Below are 15,616 nucleotides of genomic sequence, written 5' to 3'. Positions count from 1 at the left end.
TGTTTTAGATTACAGTATTGACCTCCTTCTTGTTGGTCTTGGAGTCCTACAGTTAGTAATATCCAACCAAAAAACTCTTCACTTTGATCTTTTCCAGTTTTTCACTGTTTTACTTAATTTTCAGTCTCAGCCCAAAAATTAGACCAAATGCGACCGCTCATCTCTTAGAAGCCGTATAAAGTGGGTCGAGTCTTTATATCTGCTTAATTAACGGTCACTTCCTTTAAAGGGTTGTTTGGATTTTTTTTATTTTAATGGAAAGTTATTTCATTCATATGAATGTTCATAATTATATATCTCACCATCCATTTCTCTTGACATATATTTTTCTCTCCTCAATCATCACCATCATGATAAATTGATTTTATTTATGGCACATCCAATACCGTAAACTGTGTAATAAGAAAATTCATTTATTTACATTAATTATAAAAATGTAGCATAATTAATAAAAATAAAAATGACTTGAAACTAAAATCTGTCTTTTCTTAACAATATTAAAATTATATATAAATTGTTGTTCCTACTTCCTAGTCAATATTTTCCTTATCTAGTTGGTCCAAGGCAACTTCCAAGCAAATGTTGCCTGTTCAAAATTCATAACCATCTTTGTTCAATGTTGCTGCCATCTCCAACATCAAAAATAGGTTCCCTCCAAAAAAAAAAAAAAAAAAACCATCAAAAAGGTCTAACCTTTGCTAAGTAAATAAATTGAATGGTTCGCAAGTGTAATAAAGTTTATATTCCATAAACGCATCGTCTTTTAACATTATGTACCTATTTATAATATGAGCCATCGATCTCATACTCAATCAGTATCTCACCCGTTTAACAAAAATAAATAATTGATTATTAAAAACTTATGTAAAATTAAGAGTAAGAAAATTTTAGAATTTAATGTTATATATCTTCTATCTTATTGTTTAATTTAGATTTTTATTAAATCAATATTTATGTGAGAACTGATTATTTTTAATACATGGATATCTAAGAATTGATATGAAAAATTAAGTAGAAAAAATATTAAATTTTAATACGAATTTTCTACAAAGAAAGCCAACTATTTTACAAATAAAATCCAACTTAGCTTTCAAATTTTACAGTTTGGCTCTTTTGATGTTTTTATCTTTTATAGTAAATTTAATTTTTATATTTATTAAATATATTTAATTATTTTCTTAAAAGTTAGTTGGACACGCTATAATAAAAACTAAAAAAAATAGTTAAATTAAATATAGATAAAAATATAGTAAAATTTAATTAAACCTGACTGTTTTATCCTAGTTTGAAATTAAAAAATAATAAGTATAAAAATCTAATGGTACATATCTTCTATCATAGATCAACATTTTATTTTATTTTGAGTTGATTGTATCTCAACCTATAAGTATTAGTATGAAAATTAATTAGAAAAGAATATTGAATTTCAATGTTTATTTTGCACAAAGAAAGACAACTATTAATTAAGGGAGAATTAGGCATAGAAAAGAGAGCTAAATATACAAATATCACGATAATGATTGATGTTCATAATTATGGGATAATCCTACAATTATAATTAACGTTAATTATGCTAAAAATTGATTGATTCTTTTTTAGCTTTAAAAAATTGGTATCCAGTTAATAAAATTGGTTTTATTGAGGCAATGATCCAAATAAACACGGTCTAAAAAGATATTATCATTCTTACCAGTTCAAATCTGCATGGATTGGCTCATTAAGTAAGATTAATAAATGTGATTATTAGTAACCCGCGTAACAATTTTTCTTTTTCTTTTTTTACGGAAAAAGAAGAAAAAGAAAAAGATGCTGAATAATTTCTTAGTATGGACACGAAAAAGTTAAGAAAATGTAATGTTGGATATTGAATCTTTTTAATGGAAACAACTTATTTTAAATTTAGTTAAAATTTATAAAATTTATTTATGAATCTAAATTTATATATTTTAAATTAAAATTTTATATAATTAAATTTGATTTTTATACTATAATTAGTTAAAATTCATAAAATCTATAAAATTTACTTGTAAATTTGAATCTTATATGTTTTGAATAAAATAATACTGTGTTTGATTGTAATTTATTAAAGAATTTATTTTATTTTAAAAAATATTAGAAAAATTTTAAAAAAAAGAAAATAAAAATAACAAAACTGAAAGAGATATTCTAATATTACGGAGTATATTGATTTACTAATGAGAATTTATTTAAGAATTTTACATAGATTATTAGAATTTAGTTTGTCAATTATAACACTAAAATATCTATTTTAATTTTATTAATTTTATTTTACTTTCTCTATTAATTTAATTCAAAAGTTACATTTATAATTAAACATAATTCTAATATTCAAAAATAACATATTAATTATATTTTAATAACATATTCACTAATCAATAATTTTTTAATTAGATAATAATATTAATTCTATTATAAAAAATATCATATTAAGTATATTTTAATATTATATTAACTAATAAATTAGTTTTATAATTATATAAAATTTTAATTTTAAAAAATAATATCTTAAATGATATTTTTAATATTATATCTAATAATAAATTAAATTTTTAATTTTATATTATTCTATTTAATTCAATAAGTCATATTTTTCAAATATATTAATTTTGTATATCATTATTAGAATTTCTCATAGAATATTTAATTTTTATTTTATGAAGGTGATGATAATATTTAAGCTTTTTATGCATAAAATTCAAATAATATAAAACATTTATAATATAATTTTTTTTATTAATGTTCCTGTAATTACACTCATTTAAAAATAAAATATTTAATATGTAATAATTACTTGATCAAAATCGGAATTTCCATATCTAATTATTATTAAAAAAATGTCAGGCAAAAGCTAACTCTTATCCTTAAAAAAAATTAAATTAAATTGATTAGATCGTATGGTACTAGAAAAGTTGACTTTATCCTTTCATTCGTGACCGAGTAACACGTTAGATTCTTGGTATAATTCAATGGCTTTCTCATTAATAGAGTATTGACAGTGCAATAAATTTTAATGATTTTCTAATCCTGCTGATGTTTTCGTGTTAAAGATAAAGGACAAGTTGAAAGCAAATTTATGAATTTCGTTCGGGCCGTGGATTTAGGTTTATGAAAGGAATAAAATATTTTAGTATTGGAATATGTCAGCGTTCTGTTTCAAACTGTTTTTAATTATATATATATATATAAAAAAAATTTGTACTATTTTTTGAAATAGTTTTTTTTGTGCGATTGAATTTATCCCAGTATTTAACTTTGAACCTTTGGGCAAAGATGATTTATTCATCTGCTGCTTAGTTGAAATAGAAATACCACACATATACGTTACAAGAATAGAGGAATACAATAAGAAGGAGGAATGTGGTTTCTCTCTCTTTTTCTCTCTATCACTCTCTTTTCACTAATATTTCTAAGGACTTTAAGAATACATTTGTTCTTTGGAAGCTGACAAGAAGCTATTTTTTGTAAAAAAAATTTGTATAATCTTTGGAGATAGTTTTTCTTGGTGGTTGAATTTATTCCAGCATTTAACTTTGAACTTTCGGGCAAGGATGATTTTTATATAAGAGATTTTAAAATCATTTTAAACTGTATCATATCATTGTTAAACAAATTTGTTCATTTATGCACAGTAGTAAGTCTCGTTTGATTTAAGGGCAGTAAAACTGGTGGCTTGGTTCATGTTTGTTTAGAAAGTTATTTTGATTTATTTTAAAATGAATTTAGAACCTTTTTTTCTTTAGATCTTCTTCCTTTTCAAACGCTTCTACCTTTGAATCTTCAATATCTAAAGGATTAATAAATAGTGAAGAAATTACTATTGAAAATTTTTCAAAGCATATTGATGATTGGGAAATACCCAAGATTCAAAAGAAGCAAATCTATGAGTTTTTAAAGTTTTCTATCTTTAAAACAGATTTTACTATCAAAACTGAAGAAAGAGATATCCAAATTTCAAAGCTTTTTGAAGAAATCTATCTTCTGAATCAAAAAACCTCAAGAAACATAAAGATAAAGACTATAAATACATCCACATAGGCCTTGTCCAGATAGGAATAAAACCCCTTATCAGAGAAGGTTTAGATACTTCCATCTTATCAGTCCTTAGAGATGTTAGATTTACAAATTTTTATGATTCTTTAGTAGATATTGTTGAGTCAAGCCTTAATAAAGGACCAATTTCTTTCAATTGTTTTTCAAATTTTACAATTTCTTTAAATGACAAAAATGTTTTAAAGATCATTGTTCTCCAAATAAAAATACATAATTACAAAATGCTTGAAGGATCTATTCCGATAGCATTGATTTTTAAAATACATTATAAAGCTATGCTTTCTGCTTTTGGTTCGAAACATAAACTCCATTCACCAAAAGAAGAAATCTTACTCCTCCAAACAGATCTTTCTAAATCCAATGCAACTATTCCAAAAACTATTCAATGGAAAGACATCACTCTTCTAGAAAAATGGATCCTTGAAGGAGCAACCCAACCTGAATCACCAAAGCAGACATAACCAAATACCAATCTCAGAAACATAACCCAGTTTCTAGATGGAAAAGTCAAGCTTACTTTCAACAGGAAATCAACTTCTTCTAGATTTTCTGATGATAATTCTTCAATCTCGACCATAGATATTGGAAGGGTATCCAATATACCTTCTGTTATTTATGCCCCTTACAAAGAACCAACTTTATCGCAAATACAACCAAGATTTTCAACATCTGATATACCAAGCTCAAACACCATATTACAAAATATTGATTATCAAAGCAATGTCCCTAGACCTGTTTATAATAAACCAAAGAAGGATGATGATATAGAGACTGTCTCTACCCCCTCTTCACCATCACCATCTGCAATAATCCAAAATCTAGAAGCACAAATTAATATGATTTTAAAAGATTTTCAAATCAATAAAAAACTTTTACATGAAGATTTCTATTCAAAGAAGAACCATTCTAAAAAACTTTGGTTTTAGAAAAAGATAGTATCCAAGAAAGATACTACCAATTTTGCATACAAAACAGAATCCAAATCAAATTTTTTGATTGGTTTCAGATTTATTGTAAAGAAAATGGTATCTTTTATCCTTTCAAAGAAAAAATCATTAGTCTTGTTACTGTAAGGAACAAGGCTCCTGAATGGAAGATTGGAGAAAATCAAACCATCCAGTCTGAACATCCTCCCCTTAGAAAAATAACCATTTCTTATGGAGAGAACGAAATCGAAGCCGCTCCTTACAAATTAGTAAGAGAAGAGTTTGAGAAAAATATCAAAAATATTGTTCAGCAGAACAATTTCTCAAACACCTATCTTAACACAATAGGAAAACAGCTTGTTAGGATAGAAAGCTAAATTTAAAAACCTCCTACACTCTTGACCTCTCCGATCCCCAATACTAGTCATCCTAGATAGCCAAACCAAACAGAAAAGCTCAAGAACCCAGTCTTCAAATCCTACCAAATCTCAAAGCCTAGTCAAGACCAATTTCATAAGCAAACTGAGTTTGCCAGAGCAGTTAGGGAACAACTTAGCAAATTAGCCACTTCCGAGTCTTCCAAAAATCTAATACCCAATACTCCTTAAAGCAGTAGAAATATCAGTGCTATATATCAAGGCCAGAGCAATAAATCCAATGATTCAGAGCTTAAAAGTGTCACTGAAAAACCCTCCCACATCAACAGATTGGGATGGCAAACCCCTAAATTAACTTGGCACACTCCTAGGAATACTGCCCCGGATCTAGGTATAGAAAATAGAAATAATATCCTCACTCAATATAGGTTAAATGCCTCCTCCATCTATGAATGGAATATAGATGGAATGTCGGAGTATAACATCCTTGGTCTCTTACAACAGATGACTATGGCAGCTAATGCCTACAAAACCCAAAGCGGTACCTCTGATAGGGCTATAGCTGAGCTCCTTATAGTTGGATTTTTTGGCCAGCTTAAAGGATGGTAGGATTACCATCTCACCCAAACACAGCAACTCCAAATTCTAGATACCATTCAAACCACCATAGAAGGGACCCCCATCTTGGATGAGCTAGGAAATCTTATTGAGGATGCGGTGTCAACCTTAATTCTGGCGATTTCCCTCCATTTCATAGGAGACCCATCTCTTCTAAAAGATAAGATGTTGAGCTCCTCAGCAATCTAACCTGCAAAAAATTTTATAATTTCCAAGCTTATAAAGATACTTTCCTGACTAGAGTCATGCTTAGGGAAGATTCAAACCAACCTTTCTGGAAAGAAAAATTCTTAGCTGGTTTACCTAAGATACTAGGTGAAAGGGTTAGGAATACCATCAGAGAAGCTCATAATGGACAGATCCCTTATTATTTCTACACCTATGGCGAATTAGTTAGTCTTACTTAGAAAGAATGATTAAAAATTTGCCATGACCTTAAATTTCAAAGACAGCTCAAATGGAAAATAAAGAAGACTAGACAATAACTAGGTAGCTTTTATAACCAGTTTGAGTATAATCCCATAGAACCTTCCCCCACCTGCAAAGGAAAATGCAAAGAAGACTTTTCTAAACCTTTTAAGAAAAAATATTTTTTCAAAAGTAGGAAGACACCAAAAAACAGAGAAAATCTCTACAAAATACCATCCTTTTTAAAATTTTCAAAACAAAATTCCAAAAAAGATTTTAGCAAAATTACTTACTATAAATGTAGAAAAAATAGACGACACACTTCAAAGTATTATAAGTTTTCCAAAAAACTTCAGGAGCTCCAAATAAAAGAAGAAATTTTGAGCAAAATTTATGCTCTTCGTATCGACTCCTCTGAATCAGAATTTTCAAATGACGAGGAAGAATTTCAAATTGATGAAATTAAAACCTCATCCGAGTATTCTGAATCAGATTTAGATAGTATTCTAAAAAATATTAATATGCTCACTAGGCAATAAGAAGCTCTTCTTGAACTATCAAGCATATTAATGACCCTCAAATTCAAAAACAAGTTTTGAAAGAAATTCTAAAAACAGAAACCCTCATCCCTTCTTCTAGTAGGAACACCTATGATCTTACTATGATCTTAGAAAAAGGGAAAAGGCAAAAAAACCCTCTCCCTACTATCCAAGAACCCCAAAAAGAAATTAAAACCATAAAGACAGAACTCAAAGAGTTAAAAGAAAAACAACAAAATGATTATGTTTTGCTCCAAAGCTTGATTCTTAAACAAAGTAGTGATTCTGATTTTGAAGAAGAAAATGATTTTCAAAATCTTAAGGTTTCTAAGAACGTCCTAGAAAACTTTATCAATGTTTTAAAAGAAATAACCTCAAGAAAATATCTGATTTAGATAAAACTTATTTTCCCTTATGATTTTCAAATAGAAACTATAGCTTTGTTTGATACAGGAGCATACCTCAACTGTATCAATTATGAATTGGTTCCTAAAATATATCATCAAGAAACAAAAGAAATACTCACCTCTGCTAATAATTCAAAGATCAGAATTGCGGGGAAAACTAAATCTGCAATTCTAAACAACAATATTGCTTTAAAAAATATTATTATTCTTACAAAGGATTTACAACAAACTGTTATTTTGGAAACCCCTTTTATCAATTTAATTACTCCCTTCAAAGTAACTACTGCTGGTATCATTTATAAAGCTAAAGATTCAAAGATTGTTTTTTCTTTTTTAGAAAAATCTAATAAAAGAAATCTCAATCTTATAAAAGCTCACTCAATTTATAATTTTAAGATAAATGCTTTAATTAAAGGAAAACAAACCCAACTTTTTCATCTAAAACAAGATGTGAGTTTAAAAAGAATCCAAAGCCAATTGTAAAATGATTTTGTCCAAAGAAGAATTTCTGATTTGCAACAGAAGATCGAAAAAGAAGTTTATTCTTATCTTCCTAATGCTTTTTGGAAAAGAAAACAGTATATGGTAGATTTACCATATGAAAAAAAATTTAATGAGAAGCAAATTCCTACCAAAGCCAGGCCTATCCAAATGAATGAAACTCTAGAAAGACATTGTAGAATATAAATCAAAGATTTAGAACAAAAGGGTTTAATTATCAAATCCAGACCCCCCTGGTCGTGTGCAACCTTCTATGTCAACAAAAATAGTGAAATAGAAAGAGGAACACCTAGATTAATAATTAATTACAAACCTTTGAATAAAGCTCTAAAATGGATTAGATATCCTATTCCAAATAAAAATTAGATTTCTTGGACACTACATCTCCCGGGGAACTATCACCCCAGTTGAAAGATCTCTAGCTTTTACTTCAAATTTTTTAGATAAATTTTGAAAAAAACTCAATTGCAAGGTTCCTTGGCAGCTTAAATTATGTTATGAATTTTTATCCAAATTTAAATTGTTTAGCTAAACCACTCCATGATATAAAGAAAAATCTCCTGCATGGACCGATGAGCATGCAAAGATTGTTTAAAGCATAAAAAAGCAAGTTTCTGAAATTCCATGTTTACATCTAGTTGATCCATCTGTATTCAAAATTATTGAAACTGATGCATCAAATTTAGGTTATGGTGGAATTTTCAAACAAATTGTCCAGTTTACTTCTACACACTCGAATGATACTCAAAAAAATTATTCAACTATCAAAAAAGAAATTCTTTCAATTGTATTTATGCATTTCAAAATTTTAAAGTGACCTTTTAAATCAAAATTTTTTTTAAGGATTAATTATAAATTCGCAAAAGAAGTATTGCAAAAAGATGTTCAAAAAATATAGCTTCAAAACAGATTTTTGCCAAATGGCAAGTCATTCTTTTCGTTTTTAATTTTGAAATTGAATACATAAGAGGAGATTCGAATTCAATACCAGACTTTCTAACCAGAGAGTTCCTTCAAAAATATGAGTGACAATGCCGACAAAAACAAGAGCAAAAGATAAAGAAGAAAAGCCATCAGCAAATACAAAAGCTATTTAAAGCCCAAAAAAGGAGATTTTACCCTCCTCTTTAAAGCCTATCAGAACCCGGACTGAGATCATCCAGGAAGAAATAGACAAAAGTAAAAAAAATCCGACCCAAAAGCAAATCCAAATTCAGGAGTGGCTTGCATAGCAAACTCCAGAGTTTTTAAAGATGGTCGAAGAATATTCAAAGTAAGTACCTATGGCTGAAGTCCAGCTAGAAATTTCTCCAAAATCATCCTCCTCTTCAAACAAAGGTAAAGGTATACTCTCTATTCCTGTTTCAAAACCTGAGATAGTAATTTTTCCACAAAACCTATCTCAAAACTCCTAAATTATTCAAAGCCTAACTCACAAGAAATAATTTTGTCTCAAACAAAACTTTTCAAAACCAATGAATACGTAGAGAAGCAAAACTTTCAAAGTATTTTAACTATTAAGGAAGGATTCTGTACAAAAAGCCCCTTAAAATTAGTTTCAAAAGTTTTTCCTTCAGGATGGTACTATAAACCCTGGGATCAAACAAAACCCCAATCTTATTACCAGTCTATCCTTGAGGTAACTGGTTCTACAAAATTCAAATACTTCAAAAAGCATAAAGACCACGAAGACCAAGCTTATTCCACATGCACCATCCAAAGAATCCTTCACCCTTCTGATTGGGGAATGGATTTATACTCGTCAAGATCTTTTCCAACCTCCTTCTACAATACATACCCTTCAAGCCTAAATATAAATTTTAACTATTGGGATTACCAACAAGCTTGGTTTAATACCTTTCTTTTACAAAATGAAGGACAGAGCCATTTTTGGCTTTTCTACTTCGACACAAGCACAATCCAAACTTCCAAAATTCCATATTGATTTAAGCAATGGTGGAATTATTATGGCAATGTTCCATAAACCATAATACCAAAAGTTCTCCCTTTGTTTAATCTATTCAAAGCCCACTACAAACCCAACAAAATAGAAAGACGTTTTCCTCCCTTACTTTTATTTTGTTCAAACTTCTTCCTCCCATGGGTATGTGTGTGGTATTTCCATTTCAACCAAGCAGCAGATGGAGAAATCATCCTTGCCCGAAGGTTCAAAGTTAAATGGTGGGATAAATTCAACCACCAAGAAAAACTATCTCCAAAGATGGTACAAAATTTTCTTACAAAAAATAGCTTCTTGCCAGCTCCCAAAGAACAAACTACCTTTCTGGCACAGAAGTCTTTCATTATTCCAAAGCTAGCTTGTGGCTTAAACAGAAGAAGAGTTCCTACAATTGATTAAATAGTTGTCAGAGACTGCCTCTTCAAAAGAAAAATCTAAAGCTTCATCTTCCTCTTCCAGCACCAGCTCAGCAGCAATTGATTTAGATGGTGAATCAAATGAAGATGACTGTTTGGGGATATTTAAGCCCATCAAATGATATCCTTGTAAAGTCCTTGGGTTGAAAACCAGAAATGGCAGTCCATGATAATTCTGTAATGGGCCAAATACCCAATATTAAAAAAAATTATTTTCAAAAGGAGAAAAAAGATAAAAGACTATCCACCGTTACTTTTTTAAAGAAAATGATGAAGATTCCTCAATAATGAAGCATGGCAGACAATTCCTACTTCTTTTTAGTAAAGTCGTGGAGCCTCTCACTCCACTATCAAAAGCATCCAAAGCAAGAATTATTGAGGCTTAAGGCTGAAGACCTCTATAAATAGAGGAGCTACCAAAGAAGTAGGCAGACTGAAAAATCACAAGAAAACCTTGTATTCTTCAAGTCCTTAGAAATTTAATAAAAAGAGAGTGATAGAGAGAAAAAGAGAGAGAAACCACATTCCACCTTCCTATTGTATTCCTCTACTCTTATAAGTTATATTTCTTTGTTTAAAGCTTTCATTTTAAAGCTTTCATTTTCAAAGTTTGTATATTTGTTTATCAATAAGAATTTGTTATTTTCATTCTTACATTGTTGTGCATAGTCTTTAACAAGTGTATGCTCTGTGCTTGCCTCGTCTGAGGATCCTGCACATCAGAAACTTGTTAGTACACCTACTTGGTGTATATATATATATATATATATATATATATATATATATATATATAATTCAGAATTATAAATATAACATTGTAAAATTATTACTCATAATCTAATTAAATAATATATTAAAAAATAAGAAGTAAATATAAACTCAACTTTTTATTATTATAGAATTATAATAATGAAATATTTTTTTATAATACGATAGACTAAGATATAAAATAGTATTTTATGGTATAAAACTATAAAAATTAAATTATATAAGTCTTGAGTTATTATTACTAAATAATATAGATTAAGTCACAAAAATAGTTTGATGAATTATTAAAGAGAATAAATGGTTAAACTATAAAGTACAAGATGAGGTGATAGATAAAGATAATTATTATGCAGAGTCTTAGATTTTAGATTTTAAAATTTTAGATTTAATTCATTTTTACTAATAATTTTTTTTTTATTGAATTAAGGTTGAGTATTATTGAACTACTTAACTTAATTTAATGATATATATATATATTTCATAAAGTTATATCGTATCGGCCTATCTCGTTAATCTCTACCAGAATAGCCATTTCAGTTCAATATCAATCTTTTTATTCTGAGATAGCCGAGATTTTGGCCAATACGAAACAAAAGATATTTTATTTTATTTTTCTTAATAAAATGAGATATTCGACTATTTCGACCATAACAGAATAGAATCAATAATGTTGAAAGTATACGACAGCAAGAATTCTCATGAATTTTTGAATAGTGCTTTGGTATTTTAATTCTAGAATACTTAACTAATTCTTTTATTGAGCCAAAATTATTAGATTGGTCAATCCATTCTCTAGCAAGTTGGATTTTAGAAAAAGAAAAGAAAATTGGCGATGACCGGTGAAGATAATGTTGAAATAAGAATTCGGCAATAATGCATGCAACTAAAATAGTTAGGAGGCCGGCTAGAAGAAGACTGGACTTGGTCAGATCACCACCACCAAAAAAATGTGCCCATAATTATTTTTATTAATTTCTTATATTTATTATTTTAATAGAAGATAATTATCCCGTTGAAAAATATGGCGCACGATAGTTAATGCTCAATAAGTAATAAGGGTTAGGAATTGTCCTATATATATATATTAATGTTAGGAATTGGGCAGTATAATCCAATCAAAGAAACAGATATTGCACAGGGATAAATAAAACTGACAGCAAATGAGGATGACTACAATATCTTTTGAGGGTAACTGATAGCTAAAATCAGTTCAAGTTTTTATCTACATTTGATTTTTGTAGATTTGTGGTAGTTTTGCTGTTATTAATTTTATACTCTTTTTCATTATCATTTTAAATAGAGAAAGCTGTAATGTCTCGGGAGAATGCTTTGTTGTAAAGTTGTCGGCTTTCTATGTCTGATTAAGAAAAAAAATATTAGTAATAAAGTTGTTTGTAGTGAAAAGCTATTTTATTAATATTGTTTCTTTTTCTTTTTTCCTTTTGGCAAGCAAGCCTTCCTCCTGCTTCATTAACATCCCATGAGATTGATGGTGGAGGATAAGAATTGTTTCATCAAACAAAGCTTGTAATCCCTTTATTGTTGAAACAGAAAATTGAACGAGGGAGTGGCCAAAGAGAACAATAAAATTTATACCTAATTCTGTAGACTTCAAACTTACAATTAAAATTTCATGTGCTTATTGGAAACAGAACACCGGAAACTTGTTGGAGGCCAAGTTGACTGCGTAAACAAAGAAACTAGTACAAGGATTTCCGTCGACGAAATAGTCATGGCAGCTTTATCCAATCACAAAAATTGAATCAATAGAGACGAAGACTGCAACTTCCAAATGAGGCAGCACCAACAAAATATGTGCCCAACATGGTAAGCCTAACAATAAGGCGTCAATAGTTTGCCACCATCTTATCAGGATAATCATCAGCACTTGCCAAGACGAAACTAACATAGCTTCTTTCTTCGTCAGTTTGCTTCTCTTTGGCAAGCCTAGCATACATCTGTTGTCTGAATTCTCTACGAGCTTCTCGTTCAGCTAGTTTCAAATCTTTCAAGCCCTGTTCGAACTTGGCTTCATCTTCAGGTGGAAAGAAGACTATCTCCCTCTTGCCAAGATCTTCATACAGCTTTTCAATCTTAGCTTTCCAGAAGAGGCCCATATCTGTATCCATTTTCTGGTAAGGAGTCTTCAGCAGGTACTCATCAATCCCTCCTGCCTTGTCTATGCAACGAAGGGCATGTGTGGTGACTTTCACTTGAATGTGGCGGTCTAGGATGTAACTAAAGAGTCTCTTCTCCTGAACATTTGGCTTCCAAGTCCTCCTAGTCCTATCATCAACCATTCACCAACACATAAGATGCACTTAAGCTTCATAAACTACTCTTCCCTCTAAATTTGTAGCAGAAAATAAAAATTTGTAACACTGAAACAGTCCAAGCAAGAATACTTATTACTTAGCCAAGCATGCATGGTAGGCATATAATTCAGCCCTTAAGACTCCATAAACATATTCCACGCAGCATTCAACATTTTCATTTACTGCTTCATGTAGAATGAAACTAGGCAGTAATTTAATCTCGCCACAACCAAAAATCATAAAATTGACAGGTATATATAATATCTGCTAGTAATCTTTCCATGTTGCATATGATTGTTTACCGTATGGCAATCAAAGAAAGTACAGCAATACTCACAAAAAAGAAAACCAGCTCCGTTCAAGATCAAATGGCCGAGAAGTAGAACATCAATTTTGGCATGTAAAAATAATTCTAGGCAGCATATTCATAAAAGAAAACTGCAAGGTGCCATTTGAACTAGACTTTAATTAACATTCTTCAGTTGGACAGATTCAGTGTTAAGTTTCAACAAGTTATGTTGCTTCGCTCTGAGCATATTACCATTTTGAATCATATAGGATTTTATTAAATTGATCTGCTCGTGGATACAGCAGTATTGCTTTCCAAATGTTTTGTTATACACATATTCTTTATTGTTCATCTACATCAAACCAAAAAACAATGCATATCTTCCCAAATCCTACTTATAACTCGAGCATATACAAGCTCACATGCCTAATGATCAGAATCTTCAATGTCAATAACATTATCATAAACAACAGTATTCACGCAAGTAACAAACATGATCAGAACTCTGAATCACCTACAAAAATATAGCAAGGTCAATTTTTTTAAAAAAGAAAATATAACACGGTCAAATTTCGAGGAAACCCAGCACAGAGAAAAGAACGAACTTGTTACCACCATCTTCACTAACGCGGTTGCCAAACTGAATGTGGCGGCCGGCAAAGATACCACGCTTGGCTCTGCCCATGACAACCTTGCTATCAGGCATGCATTTCTTGAGAGATTCTTTAACTTCAGGTGATAAATTGTTATCTCCTACCTTCTTCAGCACATTCTTCATCATCTCCCTCCCTCTAAATGCCATCTTTTAACCGCCCCTCGCCTTCTCACTGACTTACTCTTTTAACCCAAATCTATTGCCCTTTTCACTCTTTATTTTTGAATCTAATAAACAAAATCAAGCAGCTAAATAAATAAAAAAAATGATGGAAAACTCATTATAACACCAAAATCAGAAATGGGAAAGCGAAAATTGGAGAAAGCGAGTACCTTTAGAAGGATCGATTGATTTTTAAGTAAAACCCTCTTTCCAGGGATCAAGAGAAGGGGAGTCCAGCTGTTGAACAGAGTAAAACCCTAATCTCTTAACAATTAGGCTTTGATTTGGGTCACTATTGGTGGTAACCAAGCCCACATTTGATATTGGGAAAACTATCTTATTTTGTTGTTTTCTTTATTTCTTTAAATAATTTATTGAGGGCATGAATAAAAAAGAAGAAGAAAAAAAAGCAAATATATTTTTTAAGGTGGAGATACTTGCACTCAGCTCTTTATATTGACGTCCCAAGTCTATTTTGATTTTATTGAATTACTTTTCTCATATAATCTTAGTGTTAGCCATTACTCATTTAAACAATTATGGTGGTTAAATTATATCCCATGTATATTACTCCAAAGCAAATTATTACTCTTTTTTGGAAAATGTAATTTTTAATGAGAGAGTACCCACTTGTGTATGTTTTGATGTGATTTCATAATTAATTGGACCACTAGTCCAGCAGTAAAGTGAGGATATCAACAAGTGTACACCAAACTTTAATTTTAAAATACATATATTGTATTCTTTCTAAAAAAGAAAAAAAAAAAAGAATTTTAAGAGAAAAAAAGTTTGAAATTTTCAAATAAAAGTTTCTTTGATCTAAAGTATATTTATTTCATTTTTCAAAAAAGAAAGTATATTTGTGTCTAATTCATTAGATCATTATTATTTAGTTTCTTACTATATATTAAACAAAAATGAAATATAAATATAGATAAAAAGAGGTAAAAGAAAATAGAAATTGAGGAGTGTTACATATCAAAGTAATAGTTAAGGAATATTAAAAAATAAATTGATAAGATTTAATGAAGGTAAATTTTAGATTCCAGCAATTCTTTTTTAATGTATTTATTTAATAAAAGTTTATAAAATTTAAATTAAATTTATATAAATAATTTTAATATGTAACTTTTAGGTAAATTCTATAAATTCTTGTATATTAAATTTTTTGACATGAATTGTTAAAACAAAAATTATATAAATT

At 29.4% G+C, this 15,616-nt stretch overlaps 1 protein-coding gene across 2 annotated transcripts; it reads right to left on the bottom strand.

The window, feature by feature from the left end:
- Positions 1 to 12,500: 12,500 nt before the first annotated feature.
- LOC8272304 (54S ribosomal protein L24, mitochondrial) lies at positions 12,501 to 14,754 on the bottom strand. Of its 2 annotated transcripts, none has more exons than XM_048374789.1 (3): positions 14,583 to 14,754; positions 14,201 to 14,498; positions 12,501 to 13,277 (listed from the first exon to the last, which is right to left on the bottom strand). In XM_048374789.1, the coding sequence occupies exons 2-3, from the start codon at positions 14,395 to 14,397 to the stop codon at positions 12,839 to 12,841; spliced, it is 636 nt and encodes a 211-aa protein (XP_048230746.1). In that variant the 5' UTR covers positions 14,398 to 14,498; positions 14,583 to 14,754; the 3' UTR covers positions 12,501 to 12,838. The 2 variants fall into 2 exon arrangements, with proteins under 2 accessions (XP_048230746.1, XP_002527543.1); XM_002527497.3 differs by having other exon boundaries at positions 14,201 to 14,477; positions 14,583 to 14,752.
- Positions 14,755 to 15,616: the final 862 nt, after the last annotated feature.

The sequence above is a fragment of the Ricinus communis genome, chromosome 5 (genome assembly GCF_019578655.1).
Source record: "Ricinus communis isolate WT05 ecotype wild-type chromosome 5, ASM1957865v1, whole genome shotgun sequence".
NCBI lineage: Eukaryota > Viridiplantae > Streptophyta > Magnoliopsida > Malpighiales > Euphorbiaceae > Ricinus > Ricinus communis.
Note: the sequence above shows the minus strand (reverse complement) of the source record. Positions and strands in the feature narration are given on the sequence as shown.

Bases quoted from the DNA above. Each gene is read 5' to 3' on its own strand.
- LOC8272304 (XM_048374789.1), bottom strand. From the start codon at position 14,397: ATGGCATTTAGAGGGAGGGAGATGATGAAGAATGTGCTGAAGAAGGTA. The intron at 13,278-14,200 runs GTTCGTTCTTTT...GGTTGATGATAG, and splicing joins AGTGAAGATGGTGGTAACAA to GACTAGGAGGACTTGGAAGC.